Source organism: Diceros bicornis, chromosome 36 (genome assembly GCF_020826845.1).
Source record: "Diceros bicornis minor isolate mBicDic1 chromosome 36, mDicBic1.mat.cur, whole genome shotgun sequence".
Classification (NCBI taxonomy): Eukaryota; Metazoa; Chordata; class Mammalia; order Perissodactyla; family Rhinocerotidae; genus Diceros; species Diceros bicornis.
Genome location: NC_080775.1, coordinates 30451485 through 30464809, shown reverse-complemented (window position 1 = coordinate 30464809; position 13325 = coordinate 30451485). Strand labels below are relative to the sequence as shown.

Sequence of the window (13325 nt, the reverse complement as noted above, 5' to 3'; positions counted from 1 at the left end):
TGGTAACTTGTTTCACTTGACAGTGATAGTTCTTTATTAGAAATGATCCTTTGATTGCTTTCACATTTGAAGATGAACAGCTGCGAGTTTGTAGACTTAAGGGAATATATTTCATTCACTCAATCCCCAAGTAGTTGACCATTTAGAAACGTAGTTGAAAGGTTACTAAGGTAAAATTGCTACAGTCTTCATTGTTGTCTTGTTGACTTGTATGATCAAGAGGTTTTTCCAGGGACCTATCTAAACTTTTTTCAGGACAATATAAATCATTTTGTTTTTGTTGTTCTTGCTAAGGACATAGAGAGACTAGTTTTAAACAGTTTTTAACTCATTAACTACTTTTCTAACTCATTTAACCTTTTCTTCATATGATCTAGTTTCTGTCCTGAATTCTAAACACTTATTTTACTATTTCTCAAATACGAAAACTGAAAGTAAATATGGTGCCCATCTTGGCTTTTGTCAGTACTATATTGGCATTTGATATTTTTAACTTGTGATATTTTTTATCTTTAACTCTAACTTGCACCTAAGCTTATTGATTTCCTATAGGGAAAAAATATATTTTTCCAATTTACTAAAGGTTAGTTTGAAGTGAACCAAGTAAGTAGCATGTGTTTTCTTGCCCACTCACATGTTTAATTACATGTTAGACCCAGACATTCTAAACAAATTTGATTGATATTAGAACCTAAAAATTAGTTCTCTGGAAAATCATGCCATTGTGAGTTACAGATCTGATCCTTCCTATATATGTTAACTAGAGCCACATTGTATTCCACAGCCACACGCTATATTATCTTATGCATGCATGCTTTTAGGTTAAAGCAGGACTGACTAAGATCAAATTACATTAATCAATTTACATTATCATTATTATCGGGAAAAAAATATGAATGTGTGTTTCACAGATAGCCTGCTTATTGATGACCAAAATCTATGAAACACATTTTGCTGGTAACTAGTGGATTAAATTGTGGTCAGAAAAGTCAAAAGGTACTGTATTAAAAAAGGAATGGACTTTGCTGACATTATAATCAAATAATAGTAATAAAATAACAGCAGAATTATAGCTTATTTGGGAAGAAAATGTTTTAATCAGTACAAATTTGAAGTATGTCATCTTTGCAAAGATGTATACATTGGGATATTAATATAGGCCATCAGCTAAATTAGTGTTAGCTGCCGTTGAATTTCTTTTAACATTTTGTTTTGAATAATTATACATTCACAAGACGATATGTGTAGCTTTGTATAATCACCACCACAGTGAAGATACTCAATGATGTACCATCACCACAAGATTCGGTCTTGTTACTCCTTTATAGCCAAACCCATCCTTAGCCCCTGGCAGCCACTAATCTCTTCTCCGTCTCTATAATTATGTTAGTTCATGAATGTAACATAAATGGAATCATGCAGTATGTATCCTTTTGAGATTGGCTTTTTTCACTTAGCATAATATTCTTGAGGTTCCTCCAAGTTGTTTCATGTGTCAGTAGTTCAGTCCTTCTTATTGCTGAGTAGTATTTCATAATATGTATGTACCCCAGTTTGTTTAACCATTCACCCACTGAAAGACATTTGAGTAGTTTCCAGTTTGGGACTATTACAAATAGAGCTGCTTACTGTCAACATTCATGTACAAGTTTTCGTGTGAACATAAGTTTTTATTTCTCTGGGATAAATACCTATGAGTATAGTTGCTGGGTCATCCATTTTTAGTTTGACAAGAATTTCCAGACTATTTCCCAGAGTAGCTGTACCATTTTACACTATGATCAGCAGTGTATGTGCAATCCTGTTCCTCCCATATCCTTGCCAGCATTGGGAGTTATCACTATTTTTTTATTTTACCCATTTAAATAGGTATGCAGTGATATCTCATCGAACTTTAAATTCTTATTTCTCTAAATGGCTAATATGTTAAACGTCTTTTCTTGTGTTTGCCATCTATATATCCTCTTTGGTGAAATGATTGTGTGTGTCTTTTGCCCGTTTTCTAATTGGATTGTTTGTTTTCATGTGCGTTTTGAGGATTTTGTTTTGTTTATATATTCTAGACACAGTGTCTGTGTCATGTATGTGATTTGGAAATCTTTTTTCCCATATGTAATTTGTCTTTTCATTCTCTTAACACAGAGTCTTGCACAGAGTGAAAGTTTTTAATTTTGATCAGATCCAATTTATCAGTTTTCTTCTTATGGACTATGATTTTGGTATCAACTCTAAGAACTCCTTGCCTTGTTCTGGGTTCCAAAGATTTTCTCCTATGTTCTGTTCTAGAAGTTTTACAGTTTTACGTTTTACATTTACGTGTATGATCAATTCTGAGTGTGAGGGTCAAGGGTTCGTTTTTTTGTGTTTTGTTTTGTTTTTGGCTCTGGATGTCCAGTTGCTCCAGCGCCATTTATTGAAAAAGCTGTCCCTCCTCCGTTGATTTGCTTTTGCTTCTTGACCAAAAATTACTTTATAGTTTTCATCATATAGATCCTGTTCATGTTTTCTTAGATTTATACCTGAGTATTTTATTTTCTTTGGAGCCATTGAAAATGGTAATGCATTTTTGATTTTTGTTTCCACTTCTTCGTTGTTAGTATGTAGAAATGCAGGTGAATTGTGCGTTGATCTCATGTCCTGTGGCCTTAACTGAAATTACTTAGTTCTAGGAGATGTTTGCAGATTCTGTGGGATTTTCCACGCAGAAAATCATATTGTGGACTGCAAATGGAGACAGTTTTATTTTTTCCTTTCCAATCTGTATGTCTTTAATTTCTCTTTCTTGCCTTATTATAGTAGCTAGAACTTAAATACTGTATTAAAATAAGTGTGGTGAGAACAGACATCCTTACCTTGTTCCTGATCTTAGAGGGAAAGAATTCAGTCTTTCCCTGTTAAGTATTATGTTACCTGTAGGTTTTTTTTGTTGTTGCTTTTTATGAGATTGAGGAAATTCCCTTCTATTCCTGGTGTACCGAGAGTTTTTATCATGAAAGGGTATTGAATTTTGTCAAATGCTTTTTCTGCATCAGTTGATAGGATCATGTGATTTTTTTCTTTAGCCTATTGATATGATTAGTTACATTGGTTGATTTTCAGATATTGAACCAGCCTTGTGTACGTGGAATAAATCCCACTTGGCTGTGATGTATTAATTTTTTCATATGTTGTATGGTGGGATTTCCTAAAATTTTACTGAGGAGTTTGCATCTTAGTTCATGAAAGATATTGGTTGGTAGTCCTTTTTTGTGCTCTATCTTGTCTGGTTTTGGTATCCAAGTAATACTGGCTTCATAAAACAGGTTGGGAGGTGTTCCCTCTTGTTCTGTTTTTGGAAGAGATTGTGTAAAACTGATGTTAATTCTTTAAAAATTGGAATTGGCTTTTAATATACTACAATAAATAAGAAAAAGCTAATTATAATGTAAATTACTGCAAAGTTAAAATTGAGTCTTGACTGCTAGCTGGTCCAGTAAATTGCTTATGAGGGGTACATTGCCTCCAGTTATATATATGGACTGATTCATTTCAATTCCCCTAATTTTATTTTGTAAAGCTCTTAAACTAATGGTACACAAACTGTTCCTTGGAGTTTTTAAGATGATAATTAGTATTCCCCAAAAAAGCAATGATCAAACATGTTTGAGAATTATTGCATATTATATTCCTCTCCCCACCCCCAGAGTCATAATGCATATTACTGTGTTTTTAGACCCTGGCAGTCTTGCGGTTAAAAAAAAAAGTTTCTTTTAACCCAGCATTTTCCAAATGTATTCATTACATGTTTTCTGTTAACATTTCATTGAACATTAGTTTGGAAATCCCAACTTGATTCTTGTCTTCAATTGGCTTAGGAAAGAGATCATAATTTTCTTCCTTTTATCCTAGTCAGAGCTCTGAAGGAAGAAATCCATGTTAAAACCATTATCCCTTTCTTTAGTTACAGACTGTAGGTACCTTCTAAGCTATTTCACTGAGTGGTACTCAATATCTCCTGATCCAAAGGGTCTTAATGTTGTTTCTGTTTTTATTGGTGATGTGTAAGGCTTCTAGATTATATAGCTAGGACTTCTCCTGTCCTATTTATACTGGAAGAAAGAGCAAAGCAGTTCCAACCAGAATAGACAAGAACAATTCTCTCTCCCCCATCCACTTGTACTTGGGTCTCAAGGCTCTCCTGTTAATCCTCAAAGGGAACCTTTTTTATTTATTTATTTATTTATTTATTTATTTTAATTTTTTGTTTATTGCAGTAACATTGGTTTATAACATTGTATAAATTTCAGGTGTACATCATTATACTTCTATTTCTGCATAGATTACATCATGTTCACCACCCAAATACTAATTACAACCCATCACCACACACATGTACCGAATTACCCCTTTCGCCCTCCTCCCTCCCCCTTTCCCCTCTGGTAACCACCAATCCAATCTCTGTCTCTATGTGTTTGTTTGTTGTTTTTATTATCTACTACTTAATGAAGAAAATCATATGGTATTTGACCTTTTTCCTCTGACTTATTTCACTTTGCATAATACCCTCAATGTCCATCCATGTTGTCACAAATGGCTGGATCTCATCGTTTCTTATGGCTGAGTAGTATTCCATTGTGTATATATACCACAGCTTCTGTATCCATTCGTCCCTTGATGGGCACTTAGGTTGCTTCCAAGTCTTGGCTATTATGAATAACGCTGCAGTGAACACAGGGGTGCATGTATCTTTACACGTTGGTGTTTTCGAGTTCTTTGGGTAAATACCCAGCAGTGGAATAGCTGGATCATATAGTAGTTCTATCCTTGATTTTTTGAGGCATCTCCATACTGTTTTCCATAGTGGCTGTACCAGTTTGCACTCCACCAGCAGTGTATGAGAGTTCCCTTCTCTCCACATCCTCTCCAACATATGTTGTTTCCTGTCTTGTTAATTGTAGCCATTCTGACGGGCGTGAGGTGATATCTCATTGTAGTTTTGATTTGCATTTCCTTGATAGTTAATGATTTTGAACATCTTTTCATGTGTCTGTTGGCCATCTGTATATCTTCTTTGGAGAAATGTCTGTTCAGGTCTTTTGCCCATTTTTTAATTGGGTTGTTAGTTTTTTTGTTGTTGAGATGCATGAGTTCTTTATATATTTTGGAGATTAAGCCCCTATCAGATGTATGGTTTGCAAATATCTTCTCCCAATTGTTAGGTTGTCTTTTCGTTTTGTTGATAAAGGGAACCTTTTTTAAAAGGGCAGTCTTGATGTATATGTATATATGTTTGTGTATAGATATATGTATTTCTAGTTCTGCCTGCTGGAAGGGCCAAGAAGCAAAAATATTCAGTAGCAATGAGCACACCTATCATCTATTCTCTAATTCGTTCCCCACTAAATGGGACCAAGAATCTATGGAGAAATGGCTAATTCCAGGGCTGGGGCAGAGTAGGTACAAGATGTATCCAGAATATCTTGTTATGCCAGAAATAAAGCACTCCAAAAAAATGACAGGGGCCTATCACAAGGACGCAGGAGTTTCCACTGGCTAATTCTGGAACAGTTTAAGCAACAGAATAATTAAGTACAATAATGAATTATAAACCATTGAAAAAGTAGCAATTCGTATGTCCATACTGATAATTTAATAGATAGATGGATATATGGTAGAGAGGAATAGTCTCATGCTTTTACAGTAGAATGCCAAGAGCCAAATGGTACAATGTGGAGAGAGTGCTGGAGTTGGGAAATAATTTTTGCCACAACCATGATCAAGATTGGATCACACAAGAATCATAAATGTGTGCTCGATATAACAGGAAATTTTGATGAGGAGCAGGGTATTTGCATGTTCTTAAGCTCCCCCCACAAACTGCTTATTAGTTACAAGGGAGGGAAAAAAATAGTTTTTAACAGTGGAGTAATCGGCCTTTTTCTTGACTGGTGATCAAAATTATCATCCCTTATGAGGAATAGATGAACATTGTATGCCTCTAGATGTGGTAACCTGAGCACAGGACTAGGAAGGTTGAGTGTGCAGTATGCCAGCTAAGAGTGTATAATCTAAGCACAATGGGAAAAAAATCAGATAGACACGAAGTGAGGAATATACTATTACTATTGCTAATCAAGTCCTGGGGAGAGGGGTGTTTCTTCAAAAAATATCAATGTCTTAAAAGACAAAGAAAGGCTGTGGAAATGTTCCAGATTAAAGGAGAATAAAGAGACAACAAAAATAATACCTGATCCTAGACTGGTCTATGCTGGGGGGGGGAATGTTATAAATTATTGGATCAGCAGACAAAATTGGCATATAGGCAAGAGATGAAGTTATTGTGTGAGTATAATTTATGAAGATGATGACTGTACTGTGATTAAAGAATCTCCCTATTCTTCTTAGGAAATACACTCTGAAGTATTTAGCAGTAAAGAACCAATATGAATGTAATTTACCCTCCAGTGGCTAAAAAAATAGTGTGTGTGCGTGTGTGTGTATATATATATATATATATATATATATATATATATACACACACGCACACACACATGCATACACAGAGGGAACATGCACATACAAATCATAAAACATACAGAATAAAATTTTAACAGTAGGTGAAGCTGGGTAAAGGATGCAGGTGTTCCTTGTACTAACTTTTATTTTGTAACTTTTATTAAGTTTGCACGTATTTCTAAATAAAAAGATTTAAAAAAAAATAGATCCTTGTAGAACCTACTTTTTTATTACCTCTCAGAACAGATGTATCCTGTCTTTATGCCGTTATTTTGAAAGATTGCATTTCTCCTTCCCTTTGCCTGCCTCTACATCCCCCTACAACATACATTCTTTCCCCATTATTCTGCCACTACTTTCTGACAGGTAAAATCTATGGCATCAACCACAGACCTTTATCTACAAAGAATTTCATATATGGGATTTCAAATCTTTCAAATCTGATATTCTCCATTTACTCCCTCCAGTACATTTTAGAAGTGACTTCAAGCTCTGTTGCTTATACATCTAAAGAAGTTGAAGAATTTCATATTCTAGCTAACCGGAGATAGCTTTGTCTTCTTAGGTCTAAGGCAAAGAGGTCAAATACCTACCACCCCATAGTAAATATCACTATTACCAAAGTGTTTGCTGCTGCTCAGAATTTATTTCAGGAGCTTTGCAAGTAGATATTACCAATCATTGCAAGTTAGTCCTTGAGTTGAAACTATTTACCATTCCTGGTCTGAGAAATTTCCCTCAGCCTTGAATAGTGTGCCTTCTTTTCAACAGGGATTACATTCTGTTCCTAATCCACATTTTGTGCCATTTCATGGACCCAAATATCCTTTAACTATTTGCTTCCTGTATTTTTAAAATGCTATTTGGAGTTATGGACATAAGCACCCATGCACTTAGTCTGTGCCATAATATAACTTTTGTTACATAGACATTTATATATATTTCATCTTTATTACTTTACTCTTAAGTAAGAGGGCAAGTACTATGGTTTGTACCACTTTGTATCTCCTTTATTTTTTATTTATTTTTTTTTTTTGTTAGGGAGATCAGTCCGGAGCTAACATCCGTGCTAATCCTCCCCTTTTTGCTGAGGAAGACCGGCTCTGGGCTAACATCCATTGCCGATCCTCCTCCTTTTCTTTTCTTCCCCAAAGCCCCCCAGTATATAGTTGCATGTCATAGTTGCACATCCTTCTAGTTGCTGTATGTGGGACGTGGCCTCAGGATGGCTGGAGAAGCGGTGTGTCGGTGCGCGCCCGGGATCCGAACCCCGGCCGCCAGTAACGGAGCACGCGCACTTAACCGCTAAGCCACCGGGCCGGCCCTGTATCTCCTTTAAAAGTAGTCTAGGGCCAGCCTGGTGGCGGAGTGGGTGAGTTCTTGTGCTCCGCTTCTGTGGCCCAGGCTTCACAGATTCGGATCCCGGGCATGGATATGTGCATTGTTTATCAAGCCACTCTGTGGCAGGTGACCCACATATACAGTAGAGGAAGAGGGGCATGGTTGTTAGCCCAGGGCCAATCTTCCTCAGCAAAAAGAGGAGGATTGGCAACAGATGTTAGCTCAGGGCTAATCTTCCTCACCAAAAAAATAAATAAATAAAAATAAAATAAAATAAAAGTAGTCTAATCAATTTATATGTACTATTGTGTTCTTTTTGCTTAGATTTATTTTCTATAGCATTTTCTCCTTCATCTGTATATTATACTATATTTTGTGTAACCATACATGTATCTAGGTTTATCCCTATCAAGATATTTTTATTTATTTATTATTTTTTTATTTTTTTGTGAGAAAGATCAGCCTTGAGCTAATATCCATGCCAATCCTCCTCTTTTGTTTGCTGAGGAAGACTGGCCCTGGGCTAACATCTGTGCCCATCTTCCTCCGCTTTATATGGGACGCTGCCGCAGCATGGCCTGACAAGCGGTGCATCGGTGCACACCCGGAATCCGGGGCCGGCCCGCCAGCAGCGGAGCACGCGCACTTACCCGCTAGCCATGGGGCCGGCCCGCCTATCAGGATATTTTTAGAGGAGTCAGCTTCCACAGTATAGCTTCCATTATTTAACAATTATTGGCTAGCAGGTCTCTTTTTAATTGGCAGAACTTAATTAGAAGAGGCGACCCATTTGCCTGTTACTCTTTAGACCCTAGTTTCTACTTGGAACACATTCAATAACATGGCCCAGCAAATATGAAGATACTCCTGTTTCTAGGACCATGATAAATATTTTACATCTTTATCAGTTGCTATTGAGCTGTCAGTTGGAAGTTCAGGTTTGGCTGAAGCTAAATTACACTTTAATCATTGGCTCTAGTTTTTTTTGGTCAAATGAAATCCTAAAGTGAGTTTTTATGTGTTAGCTTTTCTCTAGGGCTTTAATATTTTATATCTGAACAAGATTTGGTTCTCCTTATATTTTAAGATCTTAGATGTGTTTACACCAACTAAAAGAAAAGCTTCTTGCAGAGGTAAGAGCAGTCTGACTCTCAAATACTCGTTAACCTCACTGGTTAACGCTCACTGAGCTCCCTAGGATAGGAATCTTCCTTTCCAGTCTTGATTCCATTCCCTAATATGTTGGATGTGACTTGTCATTGATGATATAATGTATGCCAGAGGTATGTCAAATGTATTTTGATAATGCGAAAGTAAGGTGATATTAGGCGAGCTTGTTTAGTTTTTATGAATAATTAAGCTTTGTAAATGTGATTTGATCTAAAAAAAAATTAATTTTATAGTGGAGGATGCCAAAGTAATGTATAAATGAGACCCTAAAAATATATAAAATATACCCTTAAGAAGGCAGAATACTGCTAGTTGGTCCTTATCAGTTTGGCTTTCTGGATTATCTGGATCACCCCTCTTTAATAGAACCTTCAATGGTGATAGAAATGTTCTGTAATCTCTGCTGTCTGGTACAGCACTAGCTACTAGCCACATGTGCTATTTAACACTTGAAATGTGGCTAATGTGATTGAGTTACTTACTTTTTTTTAAATTTAATTTAATTAAAAATTTAATTAGCCATATGTGACTAGTGGTTATCCTGCTGAACAACACAGATATAGATTATTTTAGTTGGGGACAAAAAACGTGTTTTTAATCCAATAGTTAGAGTTTTAATCTACTTTGAGATCTCTAAAAGTTCTGTTCACATAGCAGTAACAGATTTAGAGCATGGAAAATCATTAGAGGGCCTATGGTTGTAAGAAACATGAATGCAGAGATGTTAACATACAGAGATTTTTATGAAGGAGTCTAAATATTTATTTTAATTAGGAATATTATAGAAGTGTGATGTGGGTCAAAATGGAAAATTAAACGTAATGGTATGATATATTCAATTCTACAAGTATTTATTGGATTCCTCTGGTCCAGATACTATGTTAAACTTGAAGCAGGGATGTCAGATTTGGGACAAGCAAATGATCTCCTCTTGTACCTGTCATAGACATCACTAAAGGATGACTGCAGAGTTTTTCAGTTTTTTTCCCCCCACTTGAATAGAGGCAATATCAGAATGCTTTTCAGTAAAGTACTACAAGCAGAGTTAGCATACAAGATGAACGTTTACTCTCTCTGCACTAGAGATACATAAGGTACAGAGATAAATAAGAAGACACAATGCTTCTTCTCAAAGGGGATTAGTCGTATTCTAATGCTGTATAAGTAGATTATGGAGTATGTGTAGAAAATAGTACGAAAGAAGGGGAGTGATCTAGAACAGGAAATTTTTTTTTTTTATATCTTTTTTTTTTTTTTTTTTTAGATTTTATTTTATTTACTTTTTCCCCACTAAGCCCCAGTAGATAGTTGTATGTCATGGCTGCACATCCTTCTAGTTGCTGCATGTGGGACGCGGCCTCAGCATGGCCGGAGAAGCAGTGCGTCGGTGCGTGCCCGGGACCCGAACCCAGGCCGCCAGCAGCGGAGCACGTGCACTTAACCTCCAAGCCACGGGGCTGGCCCCTAGAACAGGAATTTTTAACCTTGGTGCCACAAGCTTTTAGGGATATTTGAATTGCTTGTAAATTTATGTAGAATGTTGTATGGTAACACAGTCTGTTTTTCTGTGGAGAGGGTTCATAGCTTCTAAAAAAGATAAAGGTGGTTAGGAACCACTTATTGGGTTGGAGGCAGTCAAGAAAGGATTCCACAGGAGTTGATGTCAGGTTGGGTTTTTAAAAGATTGGACAGTCATTTGCTAGGTGGGCAGGCAGAAAATAGCTAATGTAAAGGCCTGAAGACATGAAACAGCATGCTGTGTGACATTTGGGATTGCTGAGTCAAAGTGCTAATGAGACTGGGGAGGCAAAGTCCAAAAGGGCCTCATACAAGTCTAAGGATTTGGATTCTATGATAATGGGAAGTTAGTAGGAGGAATTAAGCAAGGGAAAGATGTGAGACAAATTTTGATGTCAGACTACTTAATATTTATATTAATATCAATCTAGTTTAATTTTGATAAGAAATTGAATGACATTTGATAATATAGTATAGAGCAATGGTTCTTGCCCTTTTTTCAAATTTTGACAAGTATAACCAATACCTCACATTTCTATCACCGTGACATTGATTCCCATGAGGGAACAAACCTCCTTAGCAGGAATGCACTCACACGAGTGACAGCTGTTACTCTTACTGGCAGTGGCTTCTAACACTTCAGCTTTAAATACCACTGCCTCAGCTTTTGGTAAAGTAGTTAAATCTATAAAATAGCACTTAAATGTTCTAGAAACAATCTTATTTAAAGGCTTTATCTTTTTATATTATGTCAAACCATATGCAATTGCTGATATTTTATCGTTTTTGAGCTACAGAACTTTCATATAGTTCAACCCAATACCTTTAATAATCTCTTTATGTTCTTCATAAGGGGCTTCCAGTTTATTTGCCTTTGTTGGTGGGGGAAAAGGGTTACATCCATTGTGTTTTATCACTTGTATCTATATTAACAGTAAAGATAACCTCCTTTCTTAAACTTTAAATGTGGGAAGTGTATCTGTAAGCTTAGATTGTGAGTCTGAAAACAAAATCCAGAAAGATCTTTCTTATTTGTTTAGAAAATCTTGGTCTTGTTTTTATCTAGACATCTGTGAGAGGTTTTGTTTTTTTTTTGTTTTTTTTTTTTTGTGAGGAGATCAGCCCTGAGCTAACATCCGCCAATCCTCCTCTTTTTCTGCTGAGGAAGACGGCCCTGGGCTAACATCTGTGCCCATCTTCCTCCACTTTATATGGGACGCCGCCACAGCATGGCCTACCAAGCAGTGCGTCGGTGCACGCCCGGGATCCGAACCAGCGAACCCCGGGCCACCGCAGCGGAGCGCGCGCACTTAACTGCTTGCGCCACCGGGCCGGCCCCCTGTGAGAGGTTTTTGTCAGTGGATCCACACAGTAAATGATTGCTTATGGTTTCTTCTGTCAGCTTTTAGTTTGGATGCTGAACAGCCTGATTATGATTTGGATTCTGAAGATGAAGTATTTGTGAATAAACTGAAAAAGAAAATGGACATCTGCCCATTGCAATTTGAGGAGATGATTGACCGTCTAGAAAAAGGCAGTGGTCAGCAGGTACAACTTCGCTGTGTATGTAACAAGTGTGTGTGTGTGTGTATATCTATGTAAACATTTATATTTATGTGGAAACAGTATAATGTTGGGGAGGGGATAAGTGAGCAGGCTCTAGAGTTAATAAGCATGAATTCATATCCCATCTCTGCCCATTACTAACCTCTGTAGTCTTGAGCAATCTGTTTAAATTTCTCTGTGCCTCAATTTCCCCATCTGTAAAATAGAGGTGGTAAACATCATAGGATTGTTGTGAAAATTAAATAAAATAACGTATATAAAGCACCTAGCTCAATGACTGACATGTATAAGGTACTCCACGTTTGCTATTATTAATACTGTTATTTTGATTATTGTCATTTAAATTCACAAGTACTTTTGAACCTTATATATGTATTATATGAAAATGACATATCAATTTTACATTTAGCCAGTCAGTCTGCAGGAAGCCAAACTACTGCTAAAAGAAGATGATGAATTAATTAGAGAAGTTTATGAATACTGGATTAAAAAGAGAAAAAACTGTCGAGGGCCATCTCTTATCCCATCAGTAAAACAAGAGAAACGAGATGGTTCCAGCACAAATGATCCTTATGTGGCTTTTAGAAGACGTACTGAAAAAATGCAGACTCGAAAAGTAAGTGAATTTAGGAAAATTTTTTTGTAATTCTTTTTGATGTAAGAAAAATTATTTGTAGGTATGAATATCTCAGTATCTGAAGGCTATTTTAATTTGTGTTTTAAATAGATTTTTATACAATATAATGAAGAATATTAATTTAGAATGAGTCAACCTTAAGATTCATTATGGAGCTGTTAATGACATATTTTAATGCTAATCCATTTAAAAATCATCCAAAATTGATTTCCTGGTGATCCATGCTCCCTTTTGGTATCTTTAAATTCTAATCTAATCCTTCAAATATATATATTCTTATATATCAACAGCTATGCTTAGAATGCCACTAGTTAGAAGTGCTTATTGATATTAAACAAGCAACTTCATATTTGCAGAATCGCAAAAATGATGAAGCCTCTTATGAAAAAATGCTTAAGCTGCGTCGAGATCTAAGTCGGGCTGTTACTATTCTAGAGATGATAAAAAGAAGAGAAAAGAGTAAAAGGGAGCTATTGCACTTAACACTGGAAATTATGGAAAAGAGGTAAAGTTTATTTTAATAGCGTTTGGAAATATGGTACCATTAGCATTTTGTATATTGAGTTAATTTATTTCATAAGCAATTATCTGTAACTCC

General features: G+C 36.1%; 1 protein-coding gene across 5 annotated transcripts in view; it reads left to right on the top strand.

Moving 5' to 3' along the window:
• EPC1 (enhancer of polycomb homolog 1) overlaps nucleotides 1-13325 on the top strand; it is a 93692-nt gene that overhangs the window by 63615 nt on the left and 16752 nt on the right. For 3 of the 5 annotated variants that reach the window (XM_058532739.1, XM_058532735.1, XM_058532737.1), the window contains exons 3-5: nucleotides 11927-12087; nucleotides 12500-12706; nucleotides 13084-13232. In XM_058532739.1, coding sequence (XP_058388722.1) covers nucleotides 11927-12087; nucleotides 12500-12706; nucleotides 13084-13232 — 517 coding nt within the window. The remainder of the gene's footprint in view (nucleotides 1-11926; nucleotides 12088-12499; nucleotides 12707-13083; nucleotides 13233-13325) is intronic. The other 2 variants (XM_058532736.1, XM_058532738.1) reach the window with 1 other exon arrangement.